At 47.5% G+C, this 19,958-nt stretch overlaps 1 protein-coding gene across 3 annotated transcripts in view; it reads left to right on the top strand.

Moving 5' to 3' along the window:
* The window catches only part of INPP5D (inositol polyphosphate-5-phosphatase D), a 55,689-nt gene that overhangs the window by 22,589 nt on the left and 13,142 nt on the right, over window positions 1–19,958 (top strand). For all 3 annotated transcript variants that reach the window (XM_087738591.1, XM_087738590.1, XM_009460500.2), the window contains exons 3-14: window positions 4,973–5,123; window positions 7,252–7,423; window positions 8,689–8,829; window positions 13,647–13,734; window positions 14,479–14,559; window positions 14,738–14,809; window positions 15,086–15,209; window positions 16,352–16,458; window positions 16,997–17,099; window positions 17,818–18,014; window positions 18,816–18,933; window positions 19,431–19,527. In XM_087738591.1, the coding sequence (XP_087594717.1) occupies window positions 4,973–5,123; window positions 7,252–7,423; window positions 8,689–8,829; window positions 13,647–13,734; window positions 14,479–14,559; window positions 14,738–14,809; window positions 15,086–15,209; window positions 16,352–16,458; window positions 16,997–17,099; window positions 17,818–18,014; window positions 18,816–18,933; window positions 19,431–19,527 (1,451 nt within the window). The remainder of the gene's footprint in view (window positions 1–4,972; window positions 5,124–7,251; window positions 7,424–8,688; window positions 8,830–13,646; window positions 13,735–14,478; window positions 14,560–14,737; window positions 14,810–15,085; window positions 15,210–16,351; window positions 16,459–16,996; window positions 17,100–17,817; window positions 18,015–18,815; window positions 18,934–19,430; window positions 19,528–19,958) is intronic.

Raw genomic sequence — 19,958 nt, 5'->3', positions numbered from 1 at the left:
TTGAAACAATTCACTTTGCAATTAAAACAAGATCTATCCTGTGATAACCCTGAGGAAATAGTTACTTACTAAATGAAGGCGGGGGGGCGGCGGGAAGTGGATTTCATTGTTGCGCTCTGCTGGGGTGGCTCCAGCTTGCTCTGCGCTGCCCTGTCCTGCTCGGGTTTGTTTGCAGTGCCCTGTTCCGCGTCTCCTCCCCATCTCAAAAACCACAGCAAGTTTGCATAAAGTTTAGGCTCCGTTTTGCCTCACTCCTGTCATCCAGTGTGGTTGTCTCGAGGACATTTTTTCACAGTGCACCATCAGTCCATTTTTTGCAAATGTGCTCCGCAGCCAGATGTGGATCGACTCAATGCCAGTATTTTACTATCCACCACTGCTTTTCCTTCCCAACCTATAAACCTTTGCCACAAGTTCAAGTGTGAAGAAAGCATATGTCCCAGCTATGTGGTGCGTTCCTTGCTCACTGGCAGTGAAAATTGTTTGACCAGCCTTCAGGTAGGCCCATCTAGCAACCTGAGCGCTAGCTGCAACATTACTGGACCAGGTTTTCTGCATTACAGTGATGCCATGCAGGCATCATCCCTGCAGTCCTGGGCACTGCTGGGTTGGGAACACACCGCAGCCTGGGGGATGGTTCTATTGCCCTGTGGCTGGTAGCAAAGTTACAGGTGGTTGGATTTGGAGGGGCTCACACGTCACTCGTCACCAGTGGTATCTAAGCACCTTGCAGTTTTGTGTTGAACAATGTGAGTGACATCTGTCATGCAGGCTTTGTTCTCATCCTTTCCCCAAGGGGAGAAACGAGTGCAGTGAGGTCTTGCTTTTACTGTTCTCTCTCCCAGTTCAAACAACATATAGTTTTTGCTGTGCAGAGGGAGGCAGCACAAAGCAGCGTGCCCTGCTCTCTTGCGGGGAGTAGGGAAATTTGTGGGGTGCCTGGAACAGAGAGGAGCTCATTTCACAGTGCAGGCAAACAGGCAGAGAGAGTTATTGGGCACTGCTTTGTGCTGGAGGGGCACAGCCCTTCCCGCATGCTTCCTCTGTTGACGTCCTTGCAAATAATAACAATTATAATACAAAAGAAAATGAGTGAGAATAATCCAGTGATCTTTGCTTTCAGGCTCTCGTGATGGCAAAGCTGATGTGTAGCAAAGCGGTGCTGGCGCTGTGGCTTTCGTGGCGCGGGGGAGGGCCCTCGAGCTCCCCCGCCATGAGCGGCCGCTGAGCAGGTTTGAGGCTCCCCCATCCTTCCTCTGTGCTTGGCCACGGCTGGTCGGAGCTCCCAGCCCCGCCAGTTCCCCGTTTCCTTATTGCAGCTCTCACTGTCTCTGTGCAGCTGCTCAGGACACCTGTTCATCTCCCTGCTGATTTCTGTCTTAAAATATGAAAGTGTCGTCCTTTATTTTTACTGTGTGCTGTGGGGAGTTGGTCCTTTTTATCCTGAATGGGCTTGGGGAAGGTGGGCTGTCAGGGTGCTGGCACCACTGGGATGGAGACTGCCTCTCTTTGGGAATGAGCGGCTGGATTCAGATGCATGCAAAGCCCAGCTCCTCCACATGGCCACAAATCCCAGTTATCCTTGAGAGAGGAGATGGTGCGGTTCATCAAGAAGGGTGGCTGGAGGTGGTGGGCTGGCTGCCTGGGCAGCCAGCTGAGCTACCAGGATAGAGGAGGTGTGTAATGGTGGGACCTCTCTGCACGTGCATCCCATTAGCCTGCATGTGAGCCGGGGCTTATGGCCACTCCGGGGAATTTGAGCTGGACCACAGGCTTCAGTCCACTCATGAAATGCGGTGCAATGAGTTAGAGGAAGGAGGCCTGTTACAAAATGCTTCTTCTTCTGGTTACCACAGAGACCAGCACGGTTTCAGAGACTGAACTATCCTTGGCAGCAAAAAGTGCTAATTCAGCCTTTCCTCCCACTTACATCAAGGCTCCATTTGGCCTGAAAAGAGCTGTGCAGGGCAATCCGTCTTCTTCCAGGCGCCCTGGGAGAGCAGGAGCCGAGAGGCAAAACAAGGCCGAGAAGACAGTGTTTGGGCACTGGGGATGGGAGGGATGCTGTGCGGGGGCAGGATGGAGGGCTGTGAGGACCGTCATCAGTCAGGGGAGATGTGGGGAAGCGGGCAGACAACGAGGTCTTTGGAAAGTGAAGTAGGAGTGTGAAGACGAGTTTGGAAAGAGGAGGAGCAGGGTAGGCTGCAGTAATTCAAGAGGTGGGAGAGAGCACTGATGGCAAAGCTTTCCTCTCGCAAAGATGCAGGCGGCAAACCCTGACCCTCCTGTTTACCCTCGATGTGTTTTAGGGTCTGAGTGTGTGCTCTGATGGCGCCGACACCTTTTTCGAGGCACCCTTTGGGGTAGCTTAGGGCAAAGCAATCCATCACAAGCCTTCTCTCTCGTGAGCTCCAGCCCATCTACAGGTGCTGTAGGTGGTGGGCAGAAGGCAGCCCAGGCAGGTTAAATCCAGAGGGTGAAGTGCGGGTAACGCTGCCCCATCCTGAGCAGGGCAGTGGGCTGGGCGTGAGGGCTGAGCATGCTGCCGTCCCGCAGTCAGTGCTGCTAACAGCGTGCTCTGGGCTGCCAGGGGCACCACTGGGCACAGCTGCATAAATAATCACAAAAATGGGGATTTCAGAGCAGAGGAAGGTACTGCAGGGAAGGTGAACAGAGAAATATGGAAACAGCTGGCTGAACTATTGCAGGTCTGTCCCAGTGCAGAACCATGACTTCAGAATCCTTTCGTATGATGGATTAGAGCTAAGTGCTTTTTTTCCTTGATGGTTTTCCCTGATTCCCAGCCTTCACAGTTGGCATCAAGAAGCAGAAGAGTCTGGGAGGGCCAAGACACTATTTGCATTAATCAGTGTAAATCAGAAGTCATTCTGATTATGCTGAGTTTGTGCTGCTCTAGCGTAGCAGGATCTGGCCTATGCTGTTACGGTCCTGTGAAGTTTTAACCAGCGATTTGTTTCAACACCTCTGGCCTTACAGAAATATAATCCAGTGTTTGCCCAAGCACTGCTTTCATGCTGAATGCGACATTTTCCAGTGTACGAGAATAATAAATCTTAGCAAATGCAGGAACGCCTGGGAGACAGAAAAGGAGGCTGTACAGGCAGAGCTCTCAGAAACATCATGCATATTTGTTATGAAAATGTGTCTTGCTGTGCCCTTAAAGACATGCAGGTGTAGTTAAAAATGAAAGGTATTTTTGATGGCAGGCCTGGGGGCACTGAAGGCTTCAGATGTGGTTCAGTATTGAAAGCACTGTCCTAATTTCTGGCCTGAGATTTTATTCTTCAGGAAAATTGAAAAGAAATCTTGTTGCTGCTAGAACTCACTGAAGACAGTTGTCTGTGTTCTGCTCACTGTGGTTTATGCTAGCATTTCTCCTGTTTAAACTCTTGGTTTTGCTACATTTGCCTTTTAAACAAAAAAGTTCACAGATAATAAGAAACTGGGCAAACACAAATGACAGGTAAATAAGCTTGTTCAAATTTGTATTAAAACTTTGTGTGTGTTAATTTTTACAGCCAATAATTGCAATCCAAAAAAGAAATTTAAACGTCCTGCCTGTTAGTCAGAGGCAGAATGTCTCAAGTGTGGCTGCGTAACAAGTTATTTTAAATTGGAGGCAAAGCTTTAATTAGTTATTAACTAACCATATTTCCTGTGCAAAATCTAGCTTTATGCATGTAAAATAGTGCAAGTCAAGCCTGCCATTAGGGTGATTGGGTCTTCCTTTTGATTGCCCACTGCTGCGGTATCCCCAGATGTGAACAGTTCCTAGTGTTGCTCTTTTAAGTCAAGAACAACAGTCTTGTGGGACTGGAAAACATCTACTCTGCACCGCTCTGCCCCTGCTCCTCGGTGTTTTGCTGCATGTGTGGACAGGACCTTCTTGGGTTGGTTTCTTTGGGAAAACCTCTCGTTCAGAAAGAGAGCACCCTGCCAGGAAGAGCACCCCTCGTGAAGAGCGATCAGAGCTTCTGTTTCATGTTGCTGTTGCCTTGGGTTTGGATGGTACTTGAGCGCGGCTCTGGAGGTAACACAGAGCTCTCTCTTTTGGTCAGGAGGTCTGTGCTGAGCCACGACAAATCACTCCTCTGTCCTTGGTAGGGCCCTTGGCTGAAGCAACGGGGCAGAGCTGCAGGGGCGGCAGCTGTTCCTGCCTGGTGAATCCAGCAGATTTACCGTTCACACCGATGTGTAGATATAATTGCTCTGAAGCTTTGCCTCTGAAGACCTCTAAAACCTTATCCCTGTGTTTGCCCTCTGCAAGTATCCATTTCCTGAGATTAGTGGCCAGGGCTGTGCTAGAAACAGGTTTAGTCACAGTTAAAATTCAGCTGGCAAGCTCAGTGTCATGCCTGATGCATTCACAGTCCTAGCTGCGTCCCGAGCCTCGGCTTTCTAAATCTTCATCTGAGCATTTTTTTGCGTGACAGTACCTTGCTAGCTTGTTTCATTTGAACCTAGTTCTGAGCCTTTGAATCCTGGAAGGGATGCTAACGTCTAGATTTAGACATGTTTATCTTGCAATTTCACAGAAAAATTCTTCCTGGATACCACAAAATATAACATAGTCCAGGGGTTTTGTGCTCAGTAAAAGAGAGAATGCAAAAATTAATCCAGGAGAATTCTTTGTTTTCAAAGTCTTCCTTTCCTTTGAAGCCAAGCACACTGAATCAAACGAGAGAGCTCTTCCACTTGGCTTCAGTGAATCTTTGAGGTTGCCATTTTTGCTGACACTGGCTGGAACGTGTGTGCGTATCTGTTTCTGTTTGTACTGCAGGAGTCGTTCTGCAGAGCCTGTGGTCAGATGGGCAGTGAGAGCTGGGCTAGCTTTCTCTGGACAGCAGTAGTGGGTTTTTCTCTCTCTATGACTTTGTTTTTCCTTCTGTGAGGAGCAGTTTTTCTGTGGTAGGAAATCCCAGACCATGACAGCCTCTGTGTTTTGTTTCAGGCATCAGAGGGTGTTCCTGTGAAGTATTTCGACAACTTGGAGGAACTGATAGAATTTTACAAGAAGGAGAACATGGGTCTGGTATGGCACCTCAAATATCCAGTGCCGCGGGAAGAGGAGGAGGCTGCAGATGAACCGGAGGAGGATGCTGGTAAGAAACCTGTGATGTGACTTGGTGATGCAGACCCTTTACACTGACTCTGTACTGGAGATATGCAGTGCAGGCAGGGGGATTAGAGCATGTCATGCAATAAAATGGAGCAGGGCATAGAGAGACCTGAGCTGGCAAGACCCTGAGGCAGTGAGTCCTCATGGCTCTGGGGTGGTACTGCATCTGGAGCATCAGTTTAGCTCACCTGAAGGAATACATCGAGACTCTCTGCAGAAGTATATCGTATCAGGTGCAGGTCTGACTAATCCGTTGTCCTTCATCTGGACTCAAGCTGGTTCATGTCCAGCCATCTCGCATGTCTCTGCACCCCTCTCCCTGTGCTGCCTCTGTAGGGCCACTGTCTCAGCAGCAGAGATGCTCCCCTAGAGATTTGGAGCACATCTCTCTGCAGTGCCACGCACCTGCAGCTGCTGTGGGTCTTGGGTCATCTGAAACTCAGCCCCCCTTATCTGCTCTGACCTAGAGGACGTTTCTAACAGTCATAGACAGAGGGCACAGATCCCGCAGGGGAAGACAGTCTAACTCTATGCGTAGAGGCAGATGTATGATAAAGAGGTGTGATTGGCATCATCCCAGCTATTTTATATGAAATGTCACTGTGGGTTCCTGACACTCAGTGGTCTTGGATCGTTCCTTGGATTTTTCCTGGATGATCCCTTGGATCCGTCATTGTTCTCCTGAATCCCAGGGGAAGGTCGTGCCCACAGAGTCATCCTTCCTGTCCTTTCTGACGTCTGTCCGGAAATGATGAGCACTACAATAAAACTTGTCTGAAGGACATACTCCTGTGACAGACAGACAGGCATGTGCACTAAAGCAGATTGATGTGCCTGCATACATTTATGCAATCCAATGTATCTCTAATAGGAGCTGGAAGATTTTGGTGTGCATTTCTCATGAAGAAACAGAACAAAATTTTGCAAAGCTGCTCAGGAAAGATGTTCCTGTTTTTTGGCCAGCTGCACTGAGTCTCCAGCTCTCAGGGCGGGGGAGGGAACTACAGCAAAAATAATACACAGAGAGGCGAGCAGCAGGGAATGAAGTTCTAGCCAAGACTAAGAGCCTTTAGATGAAGAGATATTAGCACTGGGGGCCAGGCTGTTCACATACAGAATTTAGTTTTGTTAAGGCACTTTGATGTCATTGTGCTGGAGCCATGTAGGGGCTATAGAGGTCTGGCCATCTTACATGAAGAATTGCAGAGGTGGAAGATGAGCACCCGGATACCCTGCAGATGCAGCACCCAGCTGTGCCACTGCTCAGTGCTGTGGTGGCTCTGTGTATCACAGCTTCTGCCCAGGAGCAATAGATCAGTTTTGGGTATCTCTTTGTAATGAAAATTCCACCATTAGGAAATAAGCAAACAAAACCTCACAACTCAACCAGCTACATATGACAGGTGTAACAAAGTGTTGGAGCAGTTGGTATGAAAAGAAAGGCAACCATGGTTGGGATAAATGGAGATGAGCCCACTCTTCTCCCAGGAGAGCAAGGTGTGCTGAGCAGCAGGATGACAGAGCAGGAAAACCCTTTGTGCTTCCAACTTGATGCCCACAAGACAAGGCGGGATACTCAGTCCCTCTGTATTGGATTATGGGGTCTATTTTCTCTATCTGTGTTTGTTTGCTTTAGCTGTTCACTTCTTTCCATTAGCAGCTTCTGCTGCTCTTTCCATCATGCCCCTCCATCCATTCTGCCACAGCAGCAGATCTCCATCATAATGGTAATGATATGGATGAGGTACAGCTATGTTCTCTAAGTGTTATATTCAAAGTAACTAATTAACCTTCATAGCCGCTGTGCAGATGGGACAGTCAAACTGACTCGGATGAGGTTACACTGCCAGGCAGAGGCATATGCCGCCTGCATTTGAGGTCCAAGCCTGGGAGCTCAGCCCACTGGTCTCACACCACTGACATCCCTGAGAACAGGGCTGGGCCAGTATCGAGCCCAGAACTTTCCAGCTCTGAAATTGGAGGCCCTTCAGAAGGGGTGGTTTCTGTGGTGACTGCCACGGCGGTGCAGGCTCTGCCCTGCCTGTGGGTGAGGGGGAGGAGGTCAAATTGCCGTGCTGAGATGACTGTGCCTTTCCCTTCCTCCTTGCCAGACATGGTACCCACGCCTCCTATCCTGCCTCCACGCAACATCCTCATGGCATTGCCAAGCAGCGAGACAAAGGAGGTATCTTCTCTCCCTGAAAACTCCAGGGTGGCAGATGTTAATAAACTGTCCCTTTCCGAGACACTACTCCAGCGACTGCAGTACCAGGACACAAGCAGGTGAGGATGGCAAGTCACAGGGCTGCAGAATCAACCTTCAGCCCAGCTCTGCACTTTCTGGGCCTCTCTGTTTGGGGCAGCTGAGGACCTATTTGATTCAGTGAAACTACTCCTCATTTATACTACCAAATGAAGAACAGAATCAGATCTACACTGCATTGGGTACTCTTTATAGTCCAGCTGTCATCTAGGAAAAAATACTTTTCTGAAGTATTAAAATCACCAATAGACTTTTTCAACTGAGGTATAGTTTTCTACTATAAAGGATGGTAATATCTGAGAGAACTTGGTTTATTAGCTGTGTGCCTAAACTACAGATTGTATCAGAAAGCACCAGCCAGTCCTCAAAAAGAATAAATTTGTGTCTGGATTTCCAGGTACTCCTACTTAGTGATTTACTCCAGCTACAGGTGTGACTCACATTGTCTCATGTGCTAGCTGTGTCAAATCTGGACACGCACTGAAGCCTTAGAGGAAGCCGCATGACATTTAATGACCAGATCTGCAAAGTTTAAAAATAAAATAAAAATAAAATCAGAAGGCATGCTTGTTGGCAGGGCAGTGGGACGCTGTGAGAAAACAGTGGTCGTGCATGGCAGCACAGGTCCTGTTGTAGTGGCCCGATAACAGCTGGCTGACTGGGAGAAATCAGTTTTGTTCAGCTGCCTGCACCATTTCATCTGCTAAGCAGCCAGCTGGGACTTCCTGCATTTGTCAGGGCACAAGACAGCACATGCAGTCTGCCTGGTTCATCCTTCCTTGTGATGCTGGACTCCAGGTACCACAGAGAGAGGGAGGAGGGGAGCACCCCGTGCAGCTCTGTGGTCTCAGCCCCGCTAAGACTGTTTTGGATTGTTTGGAATAAAACCTTCAAAGTGGGACTTGGTGACGTGAAAGGGAGTCTTCATCTCCGCAGAGCCCCCAAGCTGCTGGCTGTTAGCGACCTCAGAGCCGCCTGGCTTTACCTGCCAAGGCTAATGATCCCACCATGGCTTTGGCAAAGGCAGGCATCACAAGGCTTCCTCTGGCTCAGCAGTCATGGAGGAGAGGATTTGGGGTGAGGAAAGAGGAAGAGGAGAAGGTGTCAGCAGTGTGGTGGGGGATCCATGCTCCAATTCTGAGAACTGCATATTTACACTGAAATCCAAGGCAAACTGCCCCACATCTGTCTGTGCTGGCAGTGGAAGTTTCAGAAATATAATAAAGCTGTCCGGTATTTGGGAGCAGAGAGAAGAACTGGCTTTTGACCTGCGTTTCTTTCACAGTGTCTCTGACGAGCATCTTAAACTCATCCAGGATTACCTGCGAGTTCACATCATCAGTGACTTTGAGATGGTGCAGACTGGCTCAAGCAATCTTCCTCAACTGAAGAAGCTACTTACACTTCTTTGCAAAGGACTCTTCAGGTAACTAGAGGCCGGTTTTCAGAGATCACAGTATAATGCTCTAACACTGTAGTCTAATGTAGGTTCCATGTGCATGCATTCAGAACCTGCATTTCTGGCATAGGAAATTGGCTTACCCTCAAAAACATTATATTTAGATCTCATTGACCTGTGATTCTGGTCCAAAGATGTGAAATCTATATAAAAGACATAGCTCTGACAGTGAAGTTTCCCTGTAGGCGGTTTCAGTCAGGGAAGTATTATTTTTTTATGCTTTGTTTAGAAAGAAGCAAAACAAAAAATGCACTAACCGATTAACTGCATAATTTGGTAATGCATAAATGACACCCACAGAATTGTCAAGCACAAGTTGTTTATGGAAACAAGCACATATTGGTGTATAGCTATGTTTTAAACACTGATTTTCCTTCCCACTAATGCACTGTGAACCTGGAGTGATTCCACTGATGTCAGTGAAGTCCAGCTCAAAAGAAAAGAGAAACAAGCTTAGACTCTACAAATTTTACCTGTCCTATTTATAGACCTTCCAGGCCCCAATTAGGAAAACTCTGATAGGGAACTAAAACCTTGCAGAGCTCCCTCTTTCACTGGTGGAAGGATGTGATTTCCCCCCTTGCTGCTTGTAAGCAAACGAGGAGATTAGTCCACACTTCTGTAGAGATCTTGGAGCACTCTATGGCAGAGGGCACATACTTCCACACTTGTATCTGTGGCTTGCAATATCCTTCTCTCCAATGTATTTAGAAGTGAGGCTGTTAGCGCTACTGGCCTGATCTTGTTCTCCTAGAGCTCACTAAGGGTGAAGAAAGGGCTAAAATGAGGAGTGGATACTGCTGATTTGCTTGGCTTTAACCCATGGAAGGAAGGCAGGGAGTGAGTGAGGTGACCCTCGCTGCTTGGGACCCCTATTACTGCCCTGAAGCGGTAGGCGCTGTGCACGTTTTACCAGGCAAAGGGGTAGGAATATGCAGCCCTGCTCCTTCTGCCAGAAGCCAGCCACCCACAGACAAGCCCCTGGCAGGACTGAGAATGGCTTGTGCAAAGAGCTGCCCTTCTTCTTCTGCGCCCTGCTTGAAGATTTTGCTTCTCTACGCCCACAGAGGGGGAGACCCAGGTGGCTAGCTAAGAATAAACCTGAACAATGGAAACTAAAATCTAATGAAATCACAAGTGAGAGTTTTGTGTTACTAAAATACCTCCAGTACTGCTGTTCTGATGATGGCTGGCTTTTTCCATTTCCAACTTCTTATTCTACTTCACCTTGTCTGGGTTTCACAACCCTGTTCCTCATAAGTGTACATGGGATGGCAAGAAAGAAGATGCAACAGGTACACAATCCTCTCAAGTGCCAGGACACCTTTTACATTTACAGATTTTCTGTAGGTTTTTTTTGGTGACTGGACTTTGCAAAGCATCATCCTAGAACAGAGCTGGGTGAGTTCTTCAGCTGGTGAAAGCCTGCTGAGCACAGGGGCACTGCACCACTGCAAACACAGCAAAGGGCAAGCTGCCTGCCCCCTGTCCTTCTGGTGGCTGCGTGTAGCTATGGAAATGTATGTCCTCGTGCAGTTCTTCCCCACCCTCCCCCAGCATTTTCTCCCCATACCTGCATTATTTCAGTTAGATGGAGCTGCCTTCTCAGTTTTTTCGTGACGGTCCAGAACTGCAGGCTATTTTCAGTCCCAGTCAGTCCCAGTCCAGAAGAGGAACTTCTCCCCTTCTATTCGGATTGTCCCATGAATGTCTACCATCCAACCAAACTATTGGCTTAACTTCAGCTGGCTAATAGTCAGATGCTTGGGTATCTTATTGTTTTCTGCAGTCTTAATCTGGGGTTTCAGCTGACTTCCCTTATCAGACTTCTGAACTTAAATTTAATCAGTGGCATTACCTAAATTTAGTTTTTATTTACCTCAGCTTTCTTCAGCTGCGCAGGGATTCCAGCTGAATGTACAGGTAATTCCTAGGCTGCTTCTCAGTGACTCTGTCCTCTTTTCCTTAATAATGTTCAATGTAATTATTTTCACAACATTTGAGAATAGGCTAAAAAAACCAAACAAACAACAAGAAGTGTTAATTGGCACAGCTTGAGCTCTTTCACTGGAGCTGAAGCTCCTTTGAATTTCCTGGCACTGCCGAGGGTTAAGAGTGTGCAGGCGGACACTCGCTGTGGCTGAGCTGACCCCGGCTGTTTGTGAGCCACACTGACTTGCTGTGAATCTGAGGTTTTTGCGATGCTGTATTCTGGCTTCTTCCAACCTCCCAGAGCCCAGCTGTGCCATCTTTCAGGGTCACTCTCAGACACACTGCCGTCACTGTGAAAAATGAGTATCCCGATGCCCTTTGGCTGACTCACTTCTGTGTTTTGATACTGGGCTGTGAGTAAGCACTGACCGCTGGTGTTAGCAAGGTAGAGGGGGTGCATACTGGAGCTGCTCAGTGATTAGGAGAAGAAAAGAGCTTATAGTGAACCATGGGGCTGGAAGAGGAGTTGGGCCAACTTTTTGTGAACAGTCTGTGCCTTTTGCAGTTCATTTATCATCCATGGACAGGTGCAGGACCCATTTCTGACCAAGGAGCTCAAGCACAGCTGGGGCACAGCAGACCAGGAGTGCAGAGTTTGTGATCCCTCACCCTCCTGACCACTGATACCTGATTAATTCAGCAAGGACCAGACCCCAATGTGCATTAGAGACATTGAAGGCTGGTTTTAACTCTGCTGGAAGCTGCTACTACCTTCTAGGGCTAGCTGTGGCCAAGGGGGTCAGGACAGCCATGGCACATCTTCTTATCAGAGCCCGGGGGACAACGGGGCAACCACTCTTGGGAAGGCTGTTCACTCTGGCAGCTCACATACTAAAAATGAAGCAAAACGCAGACTTGTAAGGCTGATGGGTACTTTTGTGAAGCATTCAGTGCTAAAAGAAACTGGCATACAAGGGTTTCCTTAGTGAGGGGAATCCTCCAGGGGCTGGAAAGCTGACTCATGGAGAGCTTGGTGCCAGTGCAGCAAAGAGCGGGGACTACCCATGAGAGTGGACTTTGTTCACAGTTTCCTACCAGCTTTAAGTGAAAAACACTATTAGTGGCCTATTCAGCCTGCTACTATCTGAAGCCACCATTTGGTCATCGATCACTGCTCTGCCTGTTCCCGTTTATTTTCCCTCACTGGATAATTTGCACATAGAGCTTTTAAGGCAGCTTTTCAAGCACTTGTGATACCAGCAATCGTACATGGACACGGAGGCTTCTGACACTTCAATGAAGATCACTACATATATTCCCTTTATACTATCAAGAGAAGAAAACAAAAGGAGTTATAAGTGCAATTAAAACCACTTTGTGGTTTTGTTGAGTTTGAACGCCTGCAGATGCTCTTCCCCACTCCTCACATGCATGCTACACATTGCACCGTACAGTAAACGGAGGGAAGTTTTCCCATGAGAAATCATTTCTGAACTGCTTCAAGCAGCTGCTGCTCTGTGTTTTCAAGAGATGGCCTACACGTCCTGCACTCTTGGTCACAGTAAATATCCTTTCATTCTTTTCAAACTCAACTTCACCCAGTGCTCCTGTAACTGCCTGCAGCCTCCTGGGGCCTGACTCCATGGCTGCAGAAATAAATGGGAGTCGGGTTTGGGGCCAGAGCCATTTGCAGTGACACTGGCCCTAGGTGATCCAAAGCTGAATAGTGGTGTTGGAGGACTAAGTTTAGCAGATCCAGATTCCTACAAGTGTCTTGTACTTCTGCGTGCCCCATGGCAAGTCTTTCAGACCGAAATTTCAAATATGAGTGCTTAATTTAGACAATTAATTATCCATGGTTCAGCACCTAGACAAATACCTAATCTTCAGACAGGCATACTTTCACTTTGGAGCACTTTCCCCAACAAACAGGGAGTAAAATCCAGTCCATTCAGACTTAGGAAAGTGAGGGAAATCATTAATATCCACTGTTGACTAGGCACAATGCGAGCATCCTAGCACTGCTCCCCACCATCAGCTTCCTTTTGACCTGCACTCCCTGGCTGCTCTTTCCGTGATAAGTCTTGTCATTATCGGAGCACAGCTTCTGTGCCAAATTCATACAACAGCGTTTTGACAAATGAGCATCCTGTGCAATCTAATTGGGAAATGCTGAAGGAATCTCATTGTAACCCGCGAACAGTTCCCGTTCAAGAGATTAAAGGCTGGCTCTTCCACCCCCTCACTGAGCCTGGCCCTTCTCGTCATGTGAGGTGAAAAATCTGAAAATTAGTTTCCTTTTCGCCCAGTGTCCCCAGCATCCTGCGTCAGCCTCGGCAGCTGCGCACAGACTGTGCAAAACCGAGCTGCTCCTGTCGCTGGGGCATTCACAGGCGCCAAACTTCATGTGGCTTTGAGATTTTTGAGTATGCTTTGATCTATGAGTTGGCATAGTTAGGTTGATGCTGGTTTTGCAGAGTGTTCTCTGGTTTGGCCCCAACTGGGACATCTTTCTAGGGAGATTTAAGAAGTTACCACCTCCAAAGCCAAACCCGAGGAACAACCAGTATGCCCATGCCTCAGCCATTGCAAGGCAAAGTCAGCTGCCTAACTTTAAGCAGCCTTCGTTGGCAGCGTCACTAAGGCAGCTGAGAAATGCTCTCATGACCCATCCCAGGAACTCAGAGGGCAGTAAGCAGCAGAGGACAAGAGCATGACACATGGCGAGAGCAGGCCTAGTGTGAACATGTGCCCACAGTCTCTGCTGCGTGGCTTTGTCCAAAGAGACCAAGTGCTAACCTACCCAGGGACCTGACCGCAGCCTTAGACCTCTGCCCTGTTTCTGTTCCCAGTGAAGCCTCTAGGACTCTCCCGTCTCTGGAATCCATCCAGAAGGTGTTTGAGCAGCAGCTGCACCCTGGTATCCATCAGCGCTCACAAGTAAGTCATCTGGAAGGTGGGAAAAGGAGAAGAGAGAGGAGTGCGGGTGGCTGCCAGCACGGGGGGAGGGAAGGGTTCTGGTTGCACAGCAATGACTGGTGGGATTCAGGTGATCAGTTACCACTTCTGTTCTCTCTAGCCTCTTTCTGGCTGCAGTGCAGAGGGCACACAGTGAGTTATATCCCCACAGTTTCACTTATCCCATAGTCCCCTCTGCCTGCTCTCCCTTCCTGCCCCAGAGGAAAGTGCAGCGAACTGCCCGAGGACTTCCATCTCCCCATCCTCCCTCAGCCTGTGGGCTAGGACTGCACATTTCTCTTTCCATATACTTCACTCCAGGATGTTTCACTGCCAAATCCTTCCTTCCCCCAGCCCACTTAAGTCCCATGACCTTCCTCTCCCTGCCAGTAGCCCAGAAAACCAAAAGACCAGAACTTCTGTATGTTGAGCCCTCGACCTGGTCATGCAAACCTGTCCCCCAGCAGCAAGCTGACTCCCTTGCATGCCCAGCTGCCTCTAACCTATGGACAAGGTTTGCAAATTTGTCCTTCCACCCTCCCATACTTCTGCATGTTCAGCCAAACTCTGTGCTCTTGTGCTGCCCGTTATGGATTTGAGCGGCAGAGGCACAAGTGTGTGCGAGGTGTTCCTGGGGCGAGACTGCTGTACTTCCAGGTCATGCTCTGTGGGTTTGGTAATTATGCATCTCTCTCTCTCTTTTTGTTTCTATGTTGTGGTTATCAGATGCTCGGTGAAGCTAGTCCAGTCAATATCGTATTGAAACTCAATCAGCTGATTTCTTTATTGTCTTCCATTGAAGAAAAGGTAGAGTTTTAAAGCTATTGTATATTATCTTCTTGTCATCTTTTGCCTCTAGTTATGCTTCTTGTTCATCATCAGTGCAGTCCTCTGCTACAGTAAGATTTCTTTGCTCTGACTTCATTACTCTCAATGTAGTGCAGAATCACCAAATGCAATTTGGTACACATAAATTCTTTTACAGGTGAAAACACTGTTGATTGAAGGTCCTGATTCAACACACCGGCGCTCCCTTATCCCCCCTGTCACTTTTGAGGTAAACATACTTCTTTAACAATGCTGATCACAACGTGGAAGGACAGTAATGCAGATTTATGTCGGTATCTCAGTTCCTGGGAACTTTGCTGTGCTGCCACAGAGATAACAGCTATTCCTGGATGCTGTTTAGCACCATGCAAATGCTTAAGAGATGTCTAGTGAGATTGGCATAACGACGATATGTGTCCATGAATTCAGGCAAGTGTTGCATTTGTAATACACATGACTGAAGTGTGGAAGATCGCTTATGAAAAATCTCTCTGTTTTCCAATAGGTGAAAGCTGACTCCCTGGGAATTTTCTCAAAAATACATCTCAAGGTTGATGTGGAAATGGGAAAACTGATTATCAAGAGAGCTAAGGATGGTCCAGAAGACAAGTTTTATACTCACAAGAAAAGTAAGATGCTTAAGGTCACAAATGCTGGACTAGACTCTCGGTCCCTTGGATGATGGGGAGGGGTTCCCTTTGGCCCCACTGAGGGCAAGGTTTGGCCCAGAGTGCAGATATTTCTGCTAGGTCCTGGATGTTGTGCAAGGCTCCAGTCAGTCTAGACTGGCTATCCCCAAAGGGGCCTGCAGACAGCAGGGAGTCATTACTGGGGTAACCAACTTTCACAGATTGTTTTAGACCTGGCCTCCTGGTCTAAATGAAGACAGTGGTAGCAGGACTGCAAGGGAGCAGGTTTTGATAGAAGATTCTCCATAAATCTGGTTGCAATAGACCCATTTTCTACTGAAAAGCAATGCCACTGGAAAAAAACCCCAAACATTCTGCAGGAACATATTGACTTCTGTGATGATTTTTGATGGTCAAAAGCCAGATACTCAGTTTCAGTAAAATTTTTCAGTGAATTTCCCCTTGATTTTCTTTTTTTTTGTTTGTTGGGGGTTTTTTTTGTATGTGAATCAATATCTCTACTGATGAGCAATGCCAGTTTGGTCTGTGAAGGCCCAGTTTAAACAACTTTCCTTTTTTTCTGTTGTGTTTCTGGACAGGCAGCTCACTGAGATTGAGTCAAACAGGGTAGGATTTATCAGAGAGTAAACGATGCCCTTGGCCTCTCTCCTGCTAGAAAATCAACCTGTTGCTGGCAGTGATTGAAAAGATTAGCTTTCATGTATGGCTTTCTCCAGCTGGTGTTCATAATTACTTAGCTGCTATTTTAGATGGGGAGGAATCACCTTTACCACCAAATGAGGTTTTACCTCCTCTTTCACAGATGGGGAAGGAATATATGTAGGCTGGCTCAGGATACGAGGAGATTGCCTGCAGGAAGCCAAGGCTTCACTTCAGACTGCAGGGCTTGGTATGGACAAGAACTCGAGGCAGAATGAGTTTTGGGGGTCCTCTTCACTTCAGAGTCCAAATCTATTCCTATAGGGAACAAGATTAAGCAACATTAAAATGTAGTTATGCAGGGCAAAGTGAGCCTCAGACAAAAAAACATGTAAGTCCTGAGCCTGCGAGCAGGGTCCTGTTAGTTTTGGTGGGATTCCAGTTTCAGTGACTGCAGCTCGTGACACCCAGTCTCTGTTTAGTCTTGCAGCTTATCAAGTCCCAGAAGGTGCCTACCAAACTGGTGATTGTGCTGGAAACAGAAAAAGAAAAAACACAGCGGAAGGAATATGTCTTTTCTGATTCCAAGGTACGCACACAATGTTTCCTTCCTGCCAGCCTGGAGCAGTTACCTGGGTGGGAGTGGTACAAGGGGCATTCCTTGGCAGAAAGAGGAACTGTTGAAGGATGGTGGTTGGCTTTGCAAAAATGAAATTTCTCCTTTGTTCTGGAAACATCCAGAAAATGACCAGGTGTACTGTGTAAAGGGAGATACTGGAGAGGGCAAACATACCTAGGTGCTCTCACTGAGGCAGGAGAACAGAGTGTCAGCAAGCAGTGAGAAGAGGCAAGGAGTCGTGTGAGGGTAGCTGCAAAAAGGTTCGTATAGGCAAACAAGAGGGAAGTCTAAGCTTTCTTCTGACCAGCTCAGCACTTGTTAAAGTAATGCACAAGCTAAGTGCCTGAGAAAGTACCACAGGAAAGACAGCCTCTCTGAAGGTTTCAGGATAGTGGAGAGCTAATCTGCCCTGCAAGTGTGCTGGGAATTTCCTGGTGCAGCTAGTTTTTTCAAGAGGTGTTGGAGGAGTTAAGCATCTCATTAACTGTCTCTGCTCCTCCCTGTCTAGAAAAGAGAAGGGTTCTGCCAACTTCTGCAGCAGATGAAGAATAAACACTCGGAGCAACCAGAGCCTGATATGATCACTGTCTTCATTGGGACCTGGAATATGGGTATGGGCTCCCTTCTGACATGAGCGTTCCTTCAGGCACTTGCCAAAATGTGTGCTCACACTCTGTTCTGTAGCAGATATGTACACCAGGGTTGTCTTCCACTGGGACAAGGGAAGAGCTGATCTCTAGGCTTATTCTTGCATGTGGTTTGACACTTTTCATCGTTCCAGTCAAAGGACCATAAAGTTGGCCCTGATGGGTACTGAAGGATTCCTCCAATGGCAGGGAATTGTGGCTGGCACAAAGCTGGTGCAGCAGTGTACGCTATCCTCCACCTTGCAGAAAGGGCAGGAGCAATTCCAATAACTGCACGTTAGCTGCTTCTGAACCTGGCTAGGGTTATTTTTCCCATTTTGGGAGAAAAGCCTGGTTCAGCTGCTGTAAGCTGAGCTGTCTGTGCTCAGTCGTAATTAAGGGGTAAGGTAAAGGCAAGGGCAGGCCAAGAGTACAGCTCCCTACCTTTACACTTGGCTAGCCTTGGCCTTGGTAAGCTAATGAAACAGAGGAAGATGGTCAAAGCAGAAGTCACTCCTTCATCAGTGAGTCAGGCGGGGTTAACATCTTTGCCATCTTAGAATAGTGTGCCCTGGCTGACATGAAACTGATATGGGACAGAGTGAATGTGAAGCCTATTATTTCTGTCCCCATGGGTTGTCTGTGTCCTGGGTTTGACACAACATACTCTGACTTTCTTTGGTGTTTGATTTGTTAATAAAAGGTGCTGCACCTCCCCCAAAGAAGATCACCTCCTGGTTTCTCTCCAAGGGGCAGGGGAAGACCCGTGATGACACTGCTGACTACATCCCTCATGACATCTATGTGATTGGCACCCAGGAGGATCCGCAAGGGGAGAAGGAATGGCTGGAGACCCTGAGGCAATCCCTGCAGGAAATCACCAGTATCAGCTTCAAAGTGGTGAGGGGTTATTCCAGCTGTTGCAGATAACTCAGGCATATGAGGAGAGTACATGTTGTGCAAATAAAAGAGACAGAGGAGTAAGTGGTATTTTGCCTACACCTCCTCCCTTTCCCTCCCTTTATTGTCATTGCTTTTGGATGAGGGAGACTGAACTGAATCTGTCTGTGGGCTCCACAAGATCCTCCCCTGGAGCTGGCTAGATGGGCATATTGCTATGGACAGTGACCCCTCCGCTGCCAAAGCAGGGACCCTGCCGTGAAGCTCCTCTGCCTGCCAGCCTGGGAGCAAGGGGCAGATACTGAGCACCTGAGTCAAATGGTGGTGATATTTTGACCTTCATAAAGGAGGAGACTGTAAAACTTTCTGAGCCAGCTTTAGCCTAGATCTCACCCTAGGCTATTGCACTTTCAAAATAGGATTTAAGAGCACACAGGCACAGTCATAAAAGAAACTGAACCTTACTAAGACCAGGTTTGGACATTCCTGAGTTTCAGTGATGTCAGGAAACAATCTAAGCATATCTGGAAGGCCATAGGAGAGCAGGACTTATGACTCTTGTGGTGATTGGGAAACTGTATTTTGTGCAAGCAAGGCAATCCAATGATTAACTAGAAAATAGCACTAGAAAATAGCTAGGTCCTTCCTCCCACCTTTGATTAAAATGACTGAAAGCAGATCCTGAGCACAGGAAGAAAATTTGTGTAGGAGAAGTACTACAGGAGTCAGGAAGGCTGCAGCTATAGCGCAGCTCACAGGTATGTGCAGAAATATAAACCTCTAACCTTCCCATCCCTGCAGATAGCAATCCATACCCTCTGGAACATCAGGATTGTTGTACTGGCCAAGCCAGAACATGAGAACCGGATCAGCCACATCTGCACAGACAATGTGAAGACAGGCATCGCAAACACACTGGGTGAGGAACAAACCCGGTCTTGTCCAAAGGACTGAGATCTGTTCAGTCTGTGCCAATACTGTCCTTGAAATGGAACTGCTCTTTCTCCACAAGACTCCTTTGACTACATTTATGTGACACTAGTGTTACTAAAGTTATATCCCACTAGCACTGATTATATCTTACCCTGTAAGAGAGGGAATCTATTCGTGTGTATACTTAGCGCATATATATATATTCCCAGTAAACACCTTTGACTGGCTATTGGATAGCTCTTTCTTGGGTTTCACAAGGAAATTGCACTTCTTTCCCTTCACCTAATCTTTTTTTAGCATCCTTAGAAAATTTGTTACCATGATATGTGCTGTATATACTAATTCTTTCTGTGCTGATTAAGTCAACTGATTTCTCTTCTCCATCTCCACTTCACTTAAGATGTGCTAGGTGCTTTATTATCTTTGCTAGACTCAGCCTGGAGGTGGATTGATTTCTTGACATTTTTGGCTTATCTTTTCCAGGTAATAAAGGAGCTGTGGGGGTGTCATTCATGTTTAATGGAACCTCCTTTGGGTTTGTTAACAGCCATTTGACTTCAGGAAGCGAAAAGAAACACAGGTAAGATACATCCTCCCTCTCAAAAATGGGTGTTGACCCAGGGTAAAATTCTCTGGGCCATGCTTGGATGGAGGGCCCACCAGACAGTCACAAGCATGTTTTCCTGACCATAAAAATTTGTTAAATGTCTTCCGGGAGGGCAGCCTGTGCTGAAGACCCTGCCCACCATGTCACCATTTAAATGAAGGACTTCTGCTTTATGGCCATACCACATAGGTGCAGGTGAAATGGACAACAAAACTATTTCAGAGCCAAGTGTAAAAGTCTTGCACAACATTTGTGTGACTTGTCATGCAAGCCTAGTACATGAGGAAAACAGTTCCCTGATCTACAGTGTTTTGGGGAGAGGTAGGAAGGCTTTTCCCATCCCAGAATAATGTGCTGAAGGGGACTGTCTGCCTCCTCACTGTAGGCAATGCTGTGAGCACAGG

Source organism: Nipponia nippon, unplaced genomic scaffold (assembly GCF_047370975.1).
Source record: "Nipponia nippon isolate SJK-2023a ecotype South Korea unplaced genomic scaffold, ASM4737097v1 scaffold_7, whole genome shotgun sequence".
NCBI lineage: Eukaryota > Metazoa > Chordata > Aves > Pelecaniformes > Threskiornithidae > Nipponia > Nipponia nippon.
Note: the sequence above shows the minus strand (reverse complement) of the source record. Positions and strands in the feature narration are given on the sequence as shown.